Source organism: Salmo salar, chromosome ssa01 (assembly GCF_905237065.1).
Source record: "Salmo salar chromosome ssa01, Ssal_v3.1, whole genome shotgun sequence".
NCBI classification, from domain to species: domain Eukaryota; kingdom Metazoa; phylum Chordata; class Actinopteri; order Salmoniformes; family Salmonidae; genus Salmo; species Salmo salar.
Window position 1 is genome coordinate 88,607,449 of NC_059442.1, and position 21,118 is coordinate 88,628,566.

The 21,118-nt window shown below is 43.7% G+C and overlaps 2 protein-coding genes across 11 annotated transcripts in view; both read left to right on the forward strand.

Moving 5' to 3' along the window:
- Positions 1-5,798, forward strand: part of LOC106609422 (trinucleotide repeat-containing gene 6B protein) — a 30,965-nt gene extending 25,167 nt beyond the window's left edge. For all 8 annotated transcript variants that reach the window (XM_014208241.2, XM_014208267.2, XM_014208246.2 and 5 more), the window contains 4 exons: positions 85-294; positions 665-735; positions 905-1,044; positions 3,793-5,798. In XM_014208241.2, coding sequence (XP_014063716.2) covers positions 85-294; positions 665-735; positions 905-1,044; positions 3,793-4,309 — 938 coding nt within the window. In that variant the 3' untranslated portion in view covers positions 4,310-5,798. The remainder of the gene's footprint in view (positions 1-84; positions 295-664; positions 736-904; positions 1,045-3,792) is intronic.
- A 355-nt stretch (positions 5,799-6,153) lies between these two features.
- On the forward strand, positions 6,154-20,972 carry LOC106609470 (casein kinase I). 3 transcript variants are annotated; one of them, XR_001329703.2, is made up of 12 exons: positions 6,155-6,489; positions 8,266-8,366; positions 8,600-8,710; positions 12,411-12,559; positions 13,477-13,705; positions 14,995-15,165; positions 16,433-16,581; positions 16,986-17,172; positions 17,930-18,069; positions 18,245-18,306; positions 19,198-19,835; positions 20,015-20,972. XR_001329703.2 is itself a non-coding variant. In XM_014208349.2 (11 exons), the coding sequence occupies exons 2-10, from the start codon at positions 8,291-8,293 to the stop codon at positions 18,275-18,277; spliced, it is 1,245 nt and encodes a 414-aa protein (XP_014063824.1). In that variant the 5' UTR covers positions 6,154-6,585; positions 8,266-8,290; the 3' UTR covers positions 18,278-18,306; positions 19,198-20,972. The 3 variants fall into 3 exon arrangements, 2 of the variants coding, with proteins under 2 accessions (XP_014063824.1, XP_014063815.1); XM_014208349.2 differs by having other exon boundaries at positions 6,154-6,585; positions 19,198-20,972; XM_014208340.2 differs by having other exon boundaries at positions 19,198-20,972.
- The last annotated feature ends 146 nt before the right edge of the window (positions 20,973-21,118 follow it).

Here is a 21,118-nt window from a genome sequence, read left to right on the forward strand (position 1 = left end):
TGTCTGTCTGAGTTTAGTCTGGCTGTGTTCATCCTGCTGTTAGTCAGACCCAGGTCTGACTAGTTAATTTCCTGTTGCCCGTAGCAAAGTACACAGAGTACAAGACCAGCTGGCCCCCTGAGCCCATTGGACACAACAAGATGTGGAAGACCAATCGCAACCAACAGTCCCAGCAGCTGCCACGCCCACCCCCGGGACTCACCAATCAGAAGCAGGCCTCGCCGTCCCGCGGCCCGTGGCAGGCCCGTGGCTGGGGCAGCTCGAGCGGGAGCCAGGAAACCAGATATGGCCCTGGTAATGTCATAACAGGGTGTTGTTTGAGACTTTCAACCCTGGTCTGTCCTGCCTGGTGAAGTATTAAATGTACCCAGATGTCCGTTGCCTTGATCTGATTCCACATCCCTAATGGCACCCTATTCCCTATTGGCCCTGGTCAATAGTAATGAACTATAAAGGGAATAGGGTGCCATTTGGGACAGAGCCCCAGAGAAATTGCATAGCTAGGTGGTTAGGCCTCAGAGCCCATTTATATTTTATTCACCAAGCTTAAAGTACAGTAGGGCTTATTTCTCATTCATTGGTCCAGAACTGGCTGCCGCAGGTACAGAGGTAGGGGTTGTCTACTATGTGGAACTGATCCCCGTGTGTGGTTTGGTGCTAATAGGCTCTGCTTGGAGTGATGGGGGGACCTCCAGAGGAAGCTGCTGGCTGGTGCTCTGCAATCTCACTCCACAGGTACACACACACACACACACCATCCCTCATAAAGACTACACACACACACCATTCCTCAGGACAACACACACGCATGTGCACACATACAGCATCACTTCTCTTGCACATATCACCTCTACTGCACAAGTCATCCCTAACCCCAGTCCCTCCATGTTGTCCCCTCCTGCAGATCGACGGCTCCACCCTCCGTACCATCTGTATGCAGCATGGCCCCCTGCTGACCTTTCACCTCGGCCTGACCCAGGGCAGCGCTCTGATTCGCTACAGCACCCCACAGGAAGCTGCGAAGGCACAGAGTGCACTACACATGTAAGCCCCTGTTAGCCTGTCAATCATGATGTAGTTCTGTAGATGAACGGGCAGCAGCTCCACTGTTTTTTTTTTACTGCCGAGACTCCTTTTCACACATACTTTTCCCACTTAAATTAACTAGGCTACTTTTCAGTTCGCTAGTCAGAAAAAAGTCTGCTGAGCCCTCTCCCGCTAGAAGGAACGTCATGCATCTTCTAGCCATATTTTGATAGGAAGCGCGCCTGTCAGTCACAAAGTGAGCGACGACAGAGAAACACTGCTGGTTTGACAGTGCTGTCTGTCCCGCCTCTCGGTACCTGGGTTTGTGTTGTGATTGCAGTCGAGTTTCTACACAGAGGGAGGGAGAGAGGATGAATTTGCACGTCCCATATAGTCAAAATCCACTTACCTATTGTTTTCTGGCACAGTCATTTATTTTCTTTAGCGTGCAGTGTCTGACATTAACGAGGGATGCCAACCTATAGTCTAGCGTTTCCCCAAGCTCTGCCCTGCACGTTTTGGTTTGTGACCTAGCACTACACAGCTATTTGAAATAGTCAAAGCTTTGATGATTATTTTAATCAGCTGTGTAGTGCTAGGTCACACACCAAAACTTGGGGTCCTGAGGACTGACTTTTGGAAGCGCTGCTATAGGCCCTGCATGACCCAAGTGCAGTTAAGAACTACACCATGTAAAAATTCTGTTCGGGCTATTAGGTTTTTGGCCAACTGGCCCTGCCACGGATTGGTGGTGCCTAGGCTATTTACTGTGCTTTGATTGACAAACAGCAAGCTTGACTAGTTTATAAAAGGTGTCGAATTGACTGAATAAAGTCTTTCATACAGTGCATTCGGAAAGTATTAAGACTCCTTGATTTTTCCACATTTTGTTACTTTATACCCTTATTATAAAATTGATTAAATTGTTTTTCCCCCTCAATCTATACACAATACCACATAATGATGAAACAAAGATTTGTTGGAATTTTTGCTAATTTATATAAAATGGAAAACACATTTACAAAAGTATTCAGACCCTTTACTTAGTACTTTGTTGAAGCACCTTTGCCAGCAATTATAGCCTGGGGTCTTCTTGGGTATGATGCAACAAGCTTGGCACATCTGTATTTGGGGAGTTTCTCCCATTCTCTGCAGATCCTCTCAAGCTCTCAGGTTGGATGGGAAGCGTTGCTGCACAGCTATTTTCAGGTTAATTCCTTCGACCTGATGGCTTGGTTTTTGCTCTGACATGCACTGTCAACTGTGGGACCTTATGTAGACATGTGTGTGTCTTTCCAAATCATGTCTAATCAATTGAATTTACCACAGGATGACTCCAAGTTGTAGAAACATCTCAACGATTATCAATGGAAACAGTATGCACCTGAGCTCAATTTCAGTTCTCATAGCAAAGTGTCAGAGTACTTATGTAAATAAGGTATTTCTAAAAACCTGTTTTCGCTTTGTCATTATGGGGGTGTTGTGTGTAGATTGAAGAGGGAAAATTCGATTTAATCCATTTTAGAGTAAGGCTAACGTTACAAAATGTGGAAAAAGTCAAGGGGTCTGAATACTTTCCGATTGCACAGTATATGTCCATGATATCTCATTCAGACAAGGAAACTAAAGATCTCGTTTGTCAGGACTTGCCAGACAGTGACGTTAAAGTGAGTGACTTGTCAGTAAGTAAGAGAATCGTTAACAGAGCTGTTCATTTGGCTCCCTTAATTTGCATACCGGCAGTTATTTTTTTTTTGTGATTATCCGCAAATATATTATTAAAATATTCAAAGAGGATGGTGAATCCTCCTCACTGCAGGAACCATTGGTAGACTAGAAAGAGCCTCACTCTGGTCCAAAATATGATAAAAGAGAACTGATTTAATAGTTTTAAAAGCTAATGATACTTAGATGGTATTTTCAAAGATATTAGCATAGGCCTACTGATTTAATCAGTGTTGACTGCTGCTTTCTGTATAGCAAAGCCCATGATTAACACCTGTTTCATTCTTCAGTCATACCTGTATTGGGGAGAGCTTAGGAAATGCCTCTTCCACTGCTTCGCAGTTGCTAGCTGTGTCACTAGAGATCCTGGTTTGAGTCCAGGCTCTGTCGCAGCCGGCCGCGACCGGGAGACACATGGGATGGTGCACAATTGGCCCAGCGTCGTCCAGGTTAGGGGAGGGTTTGGCCGCCAGTGATGTCCTTAAAAAGGGGTGGATTTAAAAAAAAATGTTTTAACAGAATTACAAAAAATGCCTCTTAAAAGGAAGCTTGAAGCCTGTGGTAGTCAGCATACTTACAGGATTATTTTAAAGACCCAGTGCAGTCAAAATGTACTTTCCCTGTGTTTTATATCATATTGTATAACAGCTGATGAATCGAAACCTCTAAAAGTATGAAAAGAAAATGTGACCAGCATTATGTCCTGATAGTTGCTGGTTGGAAACGCAATCTAGCATTAGAATGTACCAGAGGCCACTAAAATATGTACCAGAGGACTCTAAATTCGATTTGGCTGGCTATTCCATGTGCTGGTGGAAAGAAAACACTGATTCAATAGATGGACCAACCATAGACTGAAAATCAATGACATTCTATGCAGACTGTCTGGTGGGCTAGGAATACAGTAATTCATAGGAAATGGGAAAAACCTGCATGGACTTAATGAGGGGGTTACTATAATAGAATGTTACGACTAATAGATAACAGCCAGTGAACACAAAACAACATTAAATCACTCCTTACACTCTCCTCTCTTTCCAGGTGTGTCCTGGGCAATACCACCATCTTGGCCAAGTTTGTGAGCGAGGAAGAGGTTGCTCGCTATTTTGCACATTCCCAGGCGGGAGGAGGGGCCAGCGGAAGCCAGGGGGGGGCCACAGGGACAGGTGCAGTGGGGGCCAATAGCAGCGGAGGGAGTGGAGAGAGGGAACGAGACAGAACCAGAGGAGGAGGAGAGGGCTCTACCCCTGGAGGAGGCGGCAGCTCGGGGCCGGTCAGCTCTGGCTGGCAGAGTTTGGACACTACAGGAGGCTGCCTGGATACTACCCCTGCCCAGGGGCCCGGCCTGAGCATGTTTGCCCAGTGGAGCAGCAACGGTGCTGGGGTGGTTGGGGGTGTGGAGCCCAGCAGACAGGGTTTGTGGGGAGGGATGGGGGGTGGAGGGTACCCCAGCAGTAGTATGTGGGGGTCCCCTGCCATAGAGGATCCACACCAGATGGGGAGTCCTGCTGCTCTGCTGCCTGGAGACCTGCTAGGAGGAGGGGCTGATTCCATCTGAATGACCACACCTAATACATGAACCTACACACACACACACACACACGAATACAGTATCAATGTATTTATACTGTGTGTGTGTACACACAGAATAAACATGCACTTACACATGTTCTCACACACACATGCATACTTAAACACACACAGATGAAATGACACTAGTCACAAACATGCAGATCCTCTGACGTTAACTCTCACACATTGTGTCATTAATAGACCGTGACATGCCAACACTACTCAACATGCATACATACATCTTTTTCCCTTAAATGAAGACTTCAACAGCAAGACTTGAACAGACCAAGGTGGAATCCGTTAGACTCACTCATCTGGATGACGACTCTTCACCCATTAAGCAGAACTCACTGAGCATACTGAGATCCTATCATTCAGGCCCTGTAGAGAAACCAACAACGTTACAACACCCCTCTACTACACAAACCTACAGGATGACTTGTTTTCACAGCACCGGGCCTACAGTACCTACCTACCTGGCCCAACCCTTTCTGACTCTCTCTTTCTCACCAGTTACACACTGCTATGTCACTGCTATGATGTCTAATGTATCTTGTTGTATGTTGGTTAAATTGTGGAAAAATCCAAGATGTCCTTTCTCTCTTTTTAGTTTTTACTTCAAAATGCTGACCTCGTTATGTTTTCTTACTCAATCAAGTTGGTTCTTATGACATGCTGATGATGACTGATCACTTGTTACTAGCTGTACAAGGTGCCCTCCTGCCTGCCTGTGGAACTGTGCATGAGAGGAGTGACGAGATGATGATGATGGGAGGAGTCTGTGGGTGCGTTTCACAGCTAAGACGAGGTGACGCAACAACCAATGTTTGCCTGCCACGTCATCAACTGACAAATTGTTATAACATGAAGTGGTTAGCTGATACTACGCCTGGATAGGTATTTTGAGTAAGAACTGTCAGGCATCAGCAACGTCTAAGCAGAGGAACGCGCCCTGTGTGTGTCGTTGCCGTGGTGAATTCCTTTTGGCAACGAGAACATGATTAACAAGTGTGTGATGGTGTGTGATAAAGTGTGTCTGAAATGCTTTTCCCTTTCAGGGAGGCAAATGTTTGTGTGACCGCTTACATCAGGTGTTCTGTGTGTGTGTGTGTGTGTGTGTGTGTGTGTGGCTGGAAGTTCAACAACATAGGCACTAATGCATATTTCTCTTAAGTTGTGGTTTTAGCAGCATTTTTTTTGGTCTGAATTGCAATAATCATTTTTTTTTTTTTTAAAGAAGCAACCAACTGAAGGCATCCATGTTAAGATGCCAAAACTTACCAAACCAAGCAGGGCTGGAGCAGTGTTTTGCAAACACGTTAAAGTTACTAATTGTAAAATGTTTTGTGTATCAATTTAAATTAAGACGGGCTTTATCACTCCTGTTCAGGTTATTTTAGTTTCTTTTGGGATTTTACAAAGGAGGACATTTTAATTTAAGCAAACAAGAACAAGACAATAAAGGTTGTATTAAAGTCTGGTTGTCATTGGTTTGAACCACACCACTACTTCAGTGACCTGTTGTCCTTGACTGAACATCATGTAAACTTTACCGTGGCGCCTCTAAACTTTTACCATAAGCAGTCTATTGGCTTGCCTAGTTCAATAAATAATTAAATGAGAACACCATGCCTTGGAACGTGCTCCAGCTCACGACATTCACAACAGTGGAACAGCGCTTAAGTGTTGAGCCAGAAACATAAAGTTACCTGGTTCGAATCCCGTGCCGACTAGGTGAAAAATCGGTCGATGTGCCCTTCAGCAAGGCACTTAACCCTAATTTCTCCTGTAAAATAAGAGCGTCCGCTAAATTACTAAAATACCCAGGTGACAGCTGCGTGATGCGCGGTGTCTTTAAGGCAATCCGGACATTTTCTTATGCTGTGCTGAATGACATCATTGATATTGTCAATGGTGTAATAACAGGCGAGCGAGAGGGGGATAGCTGGATTTCTGAGTTTACACCAAAATATCTGTAATTCGCAGTGCAGCCTAGGCCAGACTATACTGCGGGACGTTGACATCTGGGTCAGGACGGCGGTGAGGAATGGTTTGTAAAGCTCCGCGGTCGTCTTTCTCTGTCCATGGTGCTGTTTGAATGATAACGTCCTGATCAGCACCTCGGTGGAAGGAAGGCAGCAGTCCCTGAAGAGCTTGATCAAACGGGTGAGGAGGGGAGGAATGGCACGGGTCCACTGCTAAATCGGGTAATTGTGCTTGGGGTATGTACAGGGACCTAAACAGGCGAGTCAGAATCAGAAGGTAGGTTAATAGTTTTTCTCGCCCGAGGTTTTCCCAAACCAAGGGTGCGGCTTTGTGCATATTTTGACAAACACTGAACCTAAATGCGAATGTTTCTAATGTAGCCCTAATTATATGAATTATACTTTTTGGATAGGTTTCATCTAGCTTCCCAGGTCTGGTTTACTCTGTTAGATCTGCAGTAAATTACGTTGTTGCCCCTGGCATCTTGCTACGGAGCAGCGCTACAACCTTGCAACAACAATAGGGCTACATTTTGTAATAGGCTTGTAGGCTAGGCAACTTACCGTTGACTGACTTGTGCATTCATGAACATGTGTTTGACCTTAAATTGGTTTTACAGTGTAAAATGATCATGGTAAGATTATAAGGGATTGCATGTAGATCCTACAAATGTAGGATCTTAATTTGATCACACTTTTGCAGGAGAACTTTCCTGCAATGCAGGAAATTCTAAACTTATAGTATATTTGTGGTTTAAAAAGGCTTCTGAAGTTTGACATTTCAGACTTGATTTTCCTTTACGAAAATACACCAACCCCTACGACAATGTCCGTTAATTATAATACACATGATAATTCACATTTTTACTCTTGCTGCAGGATTATTTTCCTGCTGTAACAAACTGGCTCAAATTAAAATCCAACATTTGTGTCATCTATCATTACCTTGCTTCATCTTCATCATCTGGATAAAGTAATCCTTCTAACCCCCCCCCCCCATTAAGATTTAGATGCACTATTGTAAAGTGGTTGTTCCACTGGATATTATAAGGTGAATGCACCAATTTGTAAGTCGCTCTGGATAAGAGCGTCTGCTAAATGTCTTAAATGTAAATGTAATCATCTATAGATGTTAGGATTTATCTCATCCGCGACCAGTATGTATGACTGTGGAATAGTAGAATAGAATACAATGGAACTATATTAGTTCATCTGTACTAATCTGTTTAGTGTTCATCTGTGACAAATCACAACCTTTACAGATAAGACACCAGTGGTGCATCTTGAGTGCACTGCCCTTACAAAGCATAAATAGCAATGGTAAATGTGTTTAATTGCAGTCTTTATCATCAGTGTGCCTTCTCTGTGTATGTATTTAAACACCACCACAGCCATTTTCCATAGTAAACTTCTCCCTGTATTGTGATGGAAGAAAATGTATTTCACTTAGTTTCTTTGGGGACTGAGATTATTAGGCTATGCTAATTGTTTGTGTATATACTGGTTTCCTTTGAGGTGAGATGGAGTGTGTGAGATGGGGGCTTGTTCAAAGTGCTGAATTAATGAAGTCACATTCACACTGAGTTTTCTCCTGCATTTTCCCTCTTCCCAACTCATGATCCTTCAAATCCATAGGTAAATCACCCAACTTTCTTCTAAGAAATAAGAAACTTTTTTTTAAATCAACATTTTAACCACACTTTTTTTCCCACTCCCACTATTTTGGCGTAAATAATGTTTTCTCCTTTTTCCATCCCAGACGCTGTCTTCATTTTGGGCCATCTCTTGTCCCAGCTCTCATTTTCTAACCAATTCTCCCTTTTGTAACATCTTATTTGAGTTGGAGCCCTTTGAGATTGTGGTGGAACTGGGCTGCGTCACATTTTCCTTCTGCTATATCGATCTACAGTTTGATTGATGACAGTTCGTGTGTCCTCCTGTATGTCTGCCCCCTCAGTGAATTGTGAAGACAAGCAGGAACCATGGAGCTGAGAGTGGGAAACAAGTACCGCCTTGGCAGGAAGATAGGGAGCGGCTCTTTTGGAGACATTTACCTGGGTAAGACCTTCATTTTAATAGAGCTCAAACGACTTATTCTCACAAACCTCTAAATTAACATACTCCAGGATGGACTGCCTTCCATACAAACGTTAAATTCTGTCCCAACACATTTCATCATTGAACACATCAAAGCTGGGCATAAAAATAAAATATTGTGTCAGAGTAGGCCAGGGTGATTGCATCATCAAAAAGGTGGTCATGGTATGTGTCACTTCCTGTGTCTCTGTCAGGCGTTAACATCGCCACGGGTGAGGAGGTGGCCATTAAGCTGGAATGTGTGAAGACCAAACACCCACAACTCCACATCGAGAGCAAGTTCTACAAAATGATGCAGGGAGGAGGTGAGAGAAGATTAGGACAAGAGGGTGTGGTCAGGGGTGGGGGTGGGGGGGGGGCGACTGTGTTGGGGAAACCCTAATCTGAAGACTTGTGTTGGTTTTTCAAGCTAATGCCTAGGCTTTAGCTTAGAGGGCTAACTCCATTTTGTGACACGTAGGACCTGGGATCAAACCCCGGTCAGTCACATTAGCTTATACAGTGCATTCGGGAAGTATTCAGAGCCCTTGACTTTTTCCTCATTTTGTTACGTTACAGCCCTGTTCTAAAATGTATTAAATACATGTTTTCCATCAACCATCTACACATAATACCTCATAATGACAAAGTGAAAACAGGTTTTTAGAAAATGTTGCTAATTTATTTCAAATAAAAAACAGAAATACCTTGTTTACATAAGCATTCAGACCCTTTGCTATGAGACTCGAAATTGAGCTCAGGTGCATCCTGTTTCCATTGATCATCCTTGAGATGTTTCTACAACTTGATTGGAGTACACCTGTGGTAAATTCAATTGATTTGGAAAGGCACACACCTGTCTACATAAGGTCCCACAGTTGACAGTGCATGTCAGAGAAAAAAACAAGCCATGAGGTCAAAGGAATTGTCCGTAGAGCTTCGAGACAGAATTGTGTTGAGGCACAGATCTGGGGAAGGGTACCAAAACATTTCTGCAGCATTGAAGGTCCCCAAGAACACAGTGGCCTCCATCATTCTTAAATGTAAGAAGTTTGGAACCACCAAGACACTTCCTAGAGCTGGCTGCCCGGCCAAACTGAGCAATCGGGAGAGAAGGGCCTTGGTCAGGGAGGTGACCAAGAACCCAATTGTCACTCTGACAGAGCTCCAGAATTCCTCTGTGGAGATGGGAGAACCTTCCAGAAGGACAACCATCTCTGCAGCACTCCACCAATCAGGCCTTTATGGTAGAGTGGCCAGACAGAAGCCACTCCTCAGTAAAAGGCACATGACAGCCCACTTGAAGTTTGCCAAAAGGAATCTAAAGGACTCTCAGACTATGAGAAACAAGATTATCTGATCTGATGAAACCAAGATTGAACTCTTTGGCCTGAATGCAAAGCATCATGTCTGGAGGAAACCTGGCACCATCCCTACGGAGAAGCATGGTGGTGGCTGCATCATGCTGTGGGGATGTTTTTCAGCAGCAGGGACTGGGAGACTAGTCAAGATAGAGGGAAAGATGAACGAAGTAAAGTACAGAGATCCTTAATGAAAACCTGCTCCAGAGTGCTCAAGACCTCAGACTGGGGTGAAGGTTCACCTTTCAACAGGACAACGACCCTAAGCACACAGCCAAGACAACGCAGGAGTGGCTTCCTGACAAGTCTCTGAATGTCCTCGAGTGGCCCAGCCAGATCCCAGACTTGAACCCAATCAATAATCTCTGGAGAGACCTGAAAATAGCTGTGCAGCGACACTCCCCATCCAATCTGACAGAGCTTGAAAGGATCTACAGAGAAGAATGGTAGAAACTCCACAAATACAGGTGTGCCAAGCTTGTAGCGTCATACCCCAAAAAGCATGTAATCGCTGCCAAAGGTGCTTCAACAAAGTACTGAGTAAAAGGTCTGAAATACTTAGTCGGAAGTTTACATACACCTTAGCCGAATACATTTAAACTCAGTTTTTCACAATTCCTGACATTTAATCCTAGTAAAAATTCCCTGTTTTAGGTCAGTTAGGATCACCACTTTATTTTAAGAATGTGAAATGTCAGAATAATAGTAGAGAGAATGATTTATTTCAGCTGTTATTTTTTTCATCACAGTCCAAGTGGGTCAGAAGTTTACATACACTCAATTAGTATTTGGTAGCATTGCGTTTAAATTGTTTAACTTGGGTCAAATGTTTCGGGTAGCCTTCCACAAGCTTCCCACAGTAAGTTGGGTGAATTTTGGCCCATTCCTCCTGACAGAGCTGGTGTAACTGAGTCAGGTTTGTAGGCCTTCTTGCTCGCTCACACTTTTTCAGTTGTGCCCACAAATCTTCTATAGGATTGAGGTCATGACTTTGTGATGGCCACTCCAATACCTTGACTTTGTTGTCCTTAAGCCATTTTGCCACAACTTTGGAAGTATGCTTGGGGTCATTGTCCATTTGGAAGACCCATTTGCGACCAAGCTCTAACTTCCTGACTGATGTCTTGAGATGTTGCTTCAATATATCCACATAATTTTCCTTCCTCGTGATGCCATCTATTTTGTGAAGCACACCAGTCTCTCCTGCAGAAAAGCATCCCCACAACATGATGCTGCCACCCATGGCTTCACGGTTGGGATGGTGTTCTTCGGCTTGCAAGCCTCCCCCTTTTTCCTCCAAACATAACGATGGTCATTATGGCCAAACAGTTCTATTTTTTTTTCATCAGACCAGAAGACATTTCTCCAAAAAGTACGATCTTTGTCCCCATGTGCAGTTGCAAACCATATTCTGGCTTTTTTTTTATGGCGGTTTTGGAGCAGTGGCTTCTTCCTTGCTGAGCGGCCTTTCAGGTTATATTGATATAGGACTCGTTTTACTGTGGATATAGATACTTTTGTACCTGTTTCCTCCAGCATCTTCACAAGGTCCTTTGCTGTTTTTCTGGGATTGATTTGTACTTTTCACACCAAAGTACGTTCATCTCTAGGAGACAGAACGCGTCTCCTTCCTGAGCGGTGTGACGGCTATGTGGTCCCATGGTGTTTATACTTGCGTACTATTGTTTGTATAGATGAACTTGGTACCTTCAGGCGTTTGGAAATTGCTCCCAAGGATGAACCAGACTTGTGGAGGTCTACAACATTTTTTCTGAGGTCTTGGCTGATTTCTTTAGATTTTCCCATGATGTCAAGCAAAGAGGCACTGAGTTTGAAGGTAGGCCTTGAAATACATCCACATGTGCACCTCCAATTGATTCAAATGATGTCAATTAGCCTATCTGAAGCTTCTAAAGCCATGACATACTTTTCTGGAATTTTCCAAGCTGTTTAAAGGCACAGTCAACTTAGTGTATGTAAAGTTCTGACCCACTGGAATTGTGATACAGTGAAATAATCTGTCTGTCTGTAAACAATTGTTGGAAAAATGACTTGTGCCGTTCACAAAGTAGATGTCCTAACTGACTTGCCAAAACTATAGTTTGTTAACAAGACATTTGTGGAGTGGTTGAAAAACGAGTTTTAATGACTCCAACCTAAGTGTATGTAAACTTCCCACTTCAACTGTATGCAATTATCTTTTTAAAATAAATTTACAAAAATGTCTAAACCTGTTTTTGCTTTGTCATTATGGGGTATTGTGTGTAGATTGAGGGGGTTAAACAATTAAATTAATTTTAGAATAAGGCTGTAACGTAACAAAATGTGCAAAAACTCAAGTGGTCTGAATACTTCCCGAATGCACTGTAAATCACACTCTCCCTTCCTTTCCCTACAGTGGGCATCCTTATAAATCACTCTCTCCCTTCCTTTCCCTACAGTGGGCATCCTTATAAATCACTCTCTCCCTTCCTTTCCCTACAGTGGGCATCCTTATAAATCACTCTCTCCCTTCCTTTCCCTACAGTGGGCATCCTTATAAATCGCTCTCTCTCTCCTTCCTTTCCCTACAGTGGGCATCCTTATAAATCACTCTCTCTCTCCTTCCTTTCCCTACAGTGGGCATCCTTATAAATCACTCTCTCTCTCCTTCCTTTCCCTACAGTGGGCATCCCGTCCATAAAGTGGTGTGGAGCAGAGGGAGACTACAACGTGATGGTGATGGAGCTGCTAGGCCCCAGTCTGGAGGACCTGTTCAACTTCTGTTCCCGCAAGTTCAGCCTCAAGACTGTCCTGCTGCTGGCTGACCAGATGGTACAGCACACCACCTCCTCCTCCTCATCACATTTAAATTTTAGTCATTTAGCAGACGCTCTTATCCAGAGCGGCTTTCAGTTAGTAGGATAGCTAGGTGGGACAACCACATCACAGTCACAGTAAGTACATTATTTCTCAATGAAGTAGTTATCAACAAGGTTAGAGCTAGTTAGAGGGGAAAAGCCAAGTGTGAGTGTTAGTTCAGGAAAGGCATTTTCCACCTCCTCCTCCACCTTGTTATCATATCATATGGTTTATAGGTTAATCTGTAAGCTTTATTGTGGTGGCATTTTCAAAGGATACCCCTTCATTATACACTGAGTGTACAAAACATTAGGTACATATTCCTAATATTAAGTTGCATCCCCTTTTGCCCTCAGAACAGCCTCTACAGGGATGCTGGCCCATGTTGATGCCAAGGCTTCCCACGGTTGTGGCAAGTTGGCTGGATGTCCTTTGGGTGGTTGACCCTTCTTGATACACACGGGAAACTGTTTAGCATCAAAAACCCAGCAACATTGCCGTTCTTGACCCACTCAAACCGGGTGCGCCTGGCACCTACTACTGTACCCTGTTCAAAAGCACCTAAGTCTTTTGTCTTACCCATTCACCCTCTGAATGGCACACATACACAATCCATGTCTCAATTGTCTCAAGGCTTATAAATCCTTCTTTAACCTGTCTCCTCCCCTTCATCTACACTGATTGAAGTGGATTTAACAAGTGACATCAATAAGGGATCATAGCTTTGACCTGGATTCACCTGGTCAGTCTATGTCATGGAAAGAGCAGTGTTCTTAATGTTTTGTACACTCAGTGTATAACGTTAGTGGATTTAATCAAGAACTGATGATAGTCAACATTTCCTCTCTCCTTCCCCTCCCCACTTTCTCCCCTCCTCTCTTCTCCTCCAGATCAGCCGGATTGAGTACATCCACTCTAAGAACTTCATCCACAGAGATGTGAAGCCTGACAACTTCCTGATGGGCCTGGGTAAGAAGGGCAACCTGGTGTACATTATCGACTTTGGCCTGGCCAAGAAGTACCGCGACGCCCGCACACACCAGCACATCCCCTACCGCGAGAACAAAAACCTGACCGGCACCGCGCGCTACGCATCCATCAACACACATCTGGGGATAGGTACAGTACTACTTGCAATGTTGTGTGTTTGTCCCTTTGTAGGCTGTGTAGTCATGGCTGGATTCTCAGAACTACTGTAGTAGGACTCTCACCAGTATTGCCCCTTCTATATCTCCTCTCTCTTCCTCCTTCCTCCCTCACTCCCCTCTTCTTTTCTATCTTTTCCTTTCTTCTCTCCTCTATTTTCCGGTCTTCTCCTCTCTCTTCTGTTCTCCTCTCTCTTCTGTTCTCCTCTCTCTTCTGTTCTCCTCTCGTCTCTCTTCTGTTCTCCTCTCGTCTCTCTTCTGTTCTCCTCTCGTCTCTCTTCTGTTCTCCTCTCGTCTCTCTTCTGTTCTCCTCTCCTCTCTCTTCTGTTCTCCTCTCCTCTCTCTTCTGTTCTCCTGGCCTCTCCTCTCCTCTCTCTTCTGTTCTCCTGGCCTCTCCTCTCCTCTCTCTTCTGTTCTCCTGGCCTCTCCTCTCCTCTATTCTCCTGGCCTCTCCTCTCTCCTGGCCTCTCCTCTCCACTCTTCTATTCTCCTGTCTTCTCATGTCCTCCTCTATTCTCTATTCTCATGTCCTCTATTCTCCTGTCCTCTCCTCACTCCTCTATTCTCCTGTCCTCTCCTCTATTCTCATGTCCTCTCCTCTATTCTCCTGTCCTCTCCTGTCCTCTCCTCTATTCTCATGTCCTCTCCTCTATTCTCCTGTCCTCTCCTGTCCTCTCCTCTATTCTCATGTCCTCTCCTCTATTCTCATGTCCTCTCCTCTCTCCTCTATTCTCCTGGCTTCTCCTCTATCTTCTATTCTCTTGTCCTCTCTCCTATTCTCCTCTCTACTCCTGTCATCTTCTCTCTGTACTCCTGTCCTCTCCTCTCTTCTCCTGTCCTCTCTCTTCTATTCTCCTGTCCGCTCCTCTCTTCTATTCTCCTGTCCGCTCCTCTCTTCTATTCTCCTGTCCTCTCCTATTTGTCCTCTCTTCTATTCTCCTGTCCTCTCTTCTGTTCTCCCCTCCTCCCTTCTATTCTCCTGTCCTCTTCTCTCTCTTCTATTCTCCTGTCCTCTTCTCCCTCCTCTCTTCTCCTGTCCTCTTCTCCCTCCTCTCTTCTCCTGTCCTCTTCTCTCTCCTATTCTCCTGTCCTCTTCTCCCTCCTCCCTTTTCCTGTCCTCTTCTCTCTCTTCTATTCTCCTGTCCTCTTCTCCTGGCCGCTCCTCTCTCTTCTATTCTCCTCTACAAGCATTCATATGGTTTTGTTTTGTTTGAAATAAGATCACTATAGTGTGTCTCCTCTCACTCCTCTGTCCCTCTGCAGAACAGTCTCGTCGTGATGATCTGGAGTCTCTTGGTTATGTCCTGATGTACTTCAACCTGGGCTCTCTGCCCTGGCAGGGCCTCAAGGCCGCCACCAAGAGGCAGAAGTACGAACGCATCAGCGAGAAGAAGATGTCCACCCCTATTGAGGTGCTCTGTAAGGGATACCCCTGTGAGTAGCTGAAGTCTGATCTCTGATATATAGGGTTTCTTTATCCTGGGTTTACAACACTAACTATGAGTGTGTTAGTTTAGTTAACTCACTTCAAGTAGTCTTTTAACACCAAGCTAAATCAATAGCTGTGTTTGAATACTCATACAAACCGTACTGTTTATGACATAAATTGAGTATATAGTACGCAAATTGGTCATAGTATGGCTTCAAAAAGATTTCAGTTTTGAAAATAATGGCAGAAAATATTCAGCCGAAGTGCAACGAGAGCATATACAAATGTGTTGCTTTAACTAATTATAAAAATGTTGCGCAATGTAATGAATTTTCAAATAAATTACATTACATGTTATGTTGACTAACAATTTGTTAGCTACGCTATCCTTACGAACCACACAGCATATCATTACAGCAGTATGTACCAGGTATGTTAGCTAGCTACTGTAGTTGGCTACTAGTACATCGAACTTGCCAGTATATTTACTTTATGCTATCTAACTACCCAACGTTTATTGACTTGATTATTCACGTCATTCATAGTTTAGCTAACTAAGCTTAGCTATCTACTCCGATTTCAGAGCACTCTCGTCTGACTGCCAGAGGCTGAGCGCAGAATAACTGATGAATTTCCTAATGCTCAACACCGTTGAATGTGGCCGGTGTCAGTAAACGTTGGCAAAAAAGTGTAATAAAATTGTTGCCAGCAGCACAGTTAGTCACCAACGTTCTGGATAACATGAAAACAGCCTAACCAGCTCTGCTAGAGCGAGTAAAATGGTCAGAGTGAGCTGTTTTTCTCTGGAAGTAGCTAGCAACTTAGCCAGTTAGCTTGACTGCCGTTGTGTTGTGAGGTCAGAATGCTCGGATCAACCCTACTCCTCACCCAGACCGTCCAGTGTGTGCGCTCTGAACGCTCCGAGAGCGAAACGCTCTGAATTTATGAACGGACAATCTGACAACGCTCTGAATTTCCGAATGCCCAGAGCGCCCTCTGGCTCTCCAGATTGAATTTACAAACACACCTGATGTCTAGCTAGTAATTTGTTATGCTAACAAGCTAGCAAGAGGTTGCATAGCAACAGCATCAACTTCCGGTAGACAGGCGAAGCGCTAGTACACTCAACTGAAAGGATACCGTTTGTTTACAGTATACTAAAATGAACTAATATTATGTAGTATACAGTATGTTAGTATGGGTATTTGAACACAGCTAATGTGTATTTGACCTAAGTCTTTGGTGACCCTCTGTGGCCCACTGTATCCACAGCTGAGTTCTCCACCTACCTGAACTTCTGTCGCTCTCTGCGGTTCGATGACAAGCCAGACTACTCATACTTGAGACAACTGTTCAGAAACTTGTTCCACAGACAGGGCTTCTCCTACGACTACGTCTTTGACTGGAACATGCTCAAGTTTGTGAGTACTGCATCCAGTGCGTGACTTGGGCAGGTGCTCACTGGAGCTGAGTACCGGCACCTCAAATGTTCTACTGCTGGAGCTCCTGTTCCTCTTATAGAATATTAAATAAAACATATTGTGGAGCTCCTGCACCTGAATATAAACAGTTCCAGCACCCAAAATGAGTACCGGAACCTATTTCAGTCTGAAACTGACTGCATCCCTATGAACAATTATTGCACGTCTATTAATCATTTAATAACCATTTATCTATTTTGTCCTTATTTTTCATTCAATTTCCACTCATTTCAAATGCAATTACACATGAGTTCTATATTACATTAACACAGTTGATTATAAACATGGTTAATTTTGAAACCCTGCCACCTTTCCTAACTTGCATGTTCATCTTTCTGCTTCAGGGGGCCAGCAGGACAGCCGAGGATGGGGAGCGGGAGAGGAGAGAGGCGGATGAGAGGATCGGAGGGGGACCTAGGGCACCCCGTGCCCTACCCCTGGGCAGTAACCCCCCGGGGGGCGTAGACAGGATCCGAAATGGCCCCAATGCAGCAGCTTCTAACCCTGCCTCCAGAGGAGTCCCACAGTCAGGTGAGTCATGAGGCAGACAGTAACCCTGCCTCCAGAGGAGTCCCACAGTCAGGTGAGTCATGAGGCAGACAGTAACCCTGCCTCCAGAGGAGTCCCACAGTCAGGTGAGTCATGAGGCAGACAGTAACCCTGCCTCCAGAGGAGTCCCACAGTCAGGTGAGTCATGAGGCAGACAGTAACCCTGCCTCCAGAGGAGTCCCAGTAGGGTGAGTCATGAGGCAGACAGTAACCCTGCCTCCAGAGGAGTCCCAGTAGGGTGAGTCATGAGGCAGACAGTAACCCTGCCTCCAGAGGAGTCCCAGTAGGGTGAGTCATGAGGCAGACAGTAGTAGAAAAAGGTCTGCATTCTTAGATTGAAGGCGAAATAACAAAGACAAATGTTATTCCATTTGGACTAAAACATTATTTTCATTTGTACTTTAAAATTCTAAGAGTCCGGACCTTCTCTTTTTCTACTAGTGAGTATATACAGGTCTATGCCCCAATTACTTAGGAATACTACGAGTGTGGAAGGTTTTTACTTGCTTCATAAGGTAGACTGTGTAAACATGAGGGAGGGGAGGGTGTGTAAACTAAACCACTTTCTGAATTCATGACTCCAGTTTGTAGCCCTCTAGTTCCCCATTAGTCTCTTAAACAATCTGTTGTGTTTGGACTCAGCTGAGGAAACTGAGGAAACTATGAGGAAAGTCCAGGATGTGCAGGCTTTTGTTCCAGCCCAGCACTAGATTCCATTTCACCAATGATGTGTGTGTAGGGAACCGGTCCCCGCAGGCTGTGTCCCGTGCGGAGAGAGAGAGGAAGGTGGCCATGAGGCTCCACCGCGGTGCCCCCGCCAACATCTCCTCCTCTGACCTCACTGCACAGATGGGCCAATCACGCATCGCCACATCACAGGTCAGCTACCTATCATTGTATAGCTCTCTCTCGCTCTGCTCCCCTGAACCCCACTGCTCCCCTTGCTAAAAGTGATTGAAGTTTGTCTGTCTGTGTATGTATAGTATGTCTGTTGAATGCGCTGCACCTTATACGAACCCTAATATATCTGTTAACCCCCTCTCCTCTTCTTCAGGTCAGTGTGCCATTTGAACACCTGGGGAAGTGAGCTGCTCCTCAGGCCCTCTGGACTGGCAGGTAAGGACCCGTCAGACAACACTCAGTCAACTATGGACCAACCCTAACCTGTAACATCAATGACTGATTGTATATAATAGAATATAGACGGGTTGGTTGTTTAGCAACAAAACCGACTTGAGCGCAACTATGGGGCACAACAAACGGGGTTGGCTTAGATTGGAGACATGTCAATTATATTTAGTCTCCAACGTTTATTGAAAACAAACTCATTTGCATAATGAGCACTTGTTGTCTCTCAAATACATCGTTACAGTTGTTGGTTAGCTAGCTAGCATATTTTAACGATATTAGCATAGATATGAAATGAGTCAAAACACCTCAAAACAAGACATGGTATAAAGAACAAGATAAAACAAGCTGAAACAAGTCACCTATTATTTGCCACATGGCAGCTTCTTGTCATTGTTGCTAGCTATCTGATCGTTCAGAATCACAACATACCACGGCTTCCGGCCCCATCAATGCGCTCACATCATTTTCGTGACGTTGTTAGCCAACCCGTCTATCTGTGTGTGTAATAATAATGTATATACTCATAATATACAGTATAATAATAATATATATAATTATAATATATATATATATATAATCATAATATATGCCATTGAGCAGACACTTTTATACAAAGCAACTTAGTCATACATGCATACACTTTATGTATGGGTGGTCCCAGCAGGAATCGAACCCACGACACTTGGCATTGCAAGCGCCATGTTCTAGTTTACCGTCTTTTCCAGACAGGCCCGCTACTCTTGTTAGTGAGTTACATACACAGCTCTCAAGTTTGGATTTGCCCCTAAGTATGCTTATGCTTAATTGAATTAAATTTGTTGCAAATGTGTGTAAAAAGGGAAGTAAAAACAGTAAATATATTACTATTTTTTGCAGCCATGGAAGCAGGGTATCAAATACCTACTCAATTACTTTTGAAATTGTTGGATTAAAAAACATGAGTGGGTCAACGACACTGAAGACGGATTAAAGAATGAAGACAGAAGAGAATAAAAGGAGAGGAAGTTCCAATGGATGTGACAAGTGAACGCCTGTCCAATATGACTGTAGTTAACTGGGAGAAAATATGGAAAGATGAAGGATTGACAAGTGAAAGACACTCTCTTGGCCTAGCCTTGCTTCCCAGGCTTGTGAGACCTTTGCCTCGGCTGGTGAATGAGTCCTGGTTCACTCTCATTATGCTGGCTATGTGATCCGTGGGACCATACACGTCTCTCAGAAGCTCAATGCCCAAAAAAACATGTCAGTACAAAATGGACATATTCTGATTATTCTAGCTGTTTTCATTGCTGAGGTGGTGTTGTATGGGCAAATGTGTTGGTTAAAACACACACACACACACACAGTTGAAACCGTTTGTCTCACGTTGAATGTCCAATTTATGACAGCTACATTTCAAGCTAAGGTGTGTGTTTATAATAATAATATCTGGGAATATTACAGAGGGTCAAGTAGTCGGCAAGAAGATCTGTCAAGAGGAATTTGGGGGAAATGGAAGATATGCAGAGAGAGAGGTAGGAAGAGATGTGGAACAACATTGTTCAGGAATGGGGGGGAAAGGATGAATAGGAAAAAAGTGAATGAATGTGAAAGTGTTTGAATCAGAGTTGCTTATAGAGGTGGGGTTGCATATAGTCTGTATATGTCAATGTCTTATTGTCTTACTGTTTGTTTTTCGTACTCTTGGTTTCAGCAAGCCAAGGACCGACCGCAAGTCAGGAGGAAGGGGATGGTAGGAGACTTAGAGAGATGGACTGTCACCCATTTTCTCTTAACGTCTTCGCTGTTTAGGAATAATTATGAGTAGATTTTAACCAAGCGTTAAACAAGGACATTTTGGTCCTACAACACTTCCTATTAACATTATTGACACATTTACATTGAGGTTTCACTCCCCTTTGCTGTCTGTGTGCTCACAGTATTCTATTACATTAGGCAACAGCAGAGAGCTAATAATATCCCTTCAAATGATGGTGGACAATGTAATAAAGGACCTTCTTAACATTAAGAGGTGGAGGCTCTGCAAAAGCAGGAATACTGTTGAGTATTGAAGTATTGGTCTTGGTTATTATGATAATAAGTCAACAAGTCTTATTACTCTGAAGATGTGAGATGGAGCATGGGAGAAATGAAGAGGTTGGATTTCAAAGTTATATGCTCAATTGCTGTTATTTATTTAATTTATCTCTGTAAATATGTTTTTGTGTAAAGCCAGAATGTGCTAGGTTGTTTTAAGATGTCAATGTAGTAATAGAGATTTATTGACCTGCAGGAGGGCTTGGTTGGGTGGAGGGAGAGATGAACGGTAGACCTACGCCTGCATGGGCCAGGGCAGATAATAATAAAGATGGAATGTGGTTGTGTGGGTTCTTTACCATGCTTAGTCTTTATTACAACAATATTGTGTATAATAATTATTTTATTGTAACCCTTTTCGTAAAGTTGTCTTGTTGCATCTCAAACTCAACAGCACAGCATCACCACATACAGTGCATAAATGCATAGATATAACGATGTAAATCACGTGCTATAATACACGAATCAACACTTGTGGACACAGTTCATGGGATAGGCCTACACTACAGTTCATACCGTTTATATTCATGGAGGGGGGTGCTATATTTTGAGTCAATAAAGATATGCACAACTTATAATACCGTCTGTTTGTGTTTGTAGGCAATTATTTTGAAGTCATTTTGATAGTTCTTAAATAATAATGAAGAAACAATGTAAAACTTAACAGACCTAGGATCAGATCTGGCCGTAAATGTGATTCGACTCAAAATAGATGTAGCCA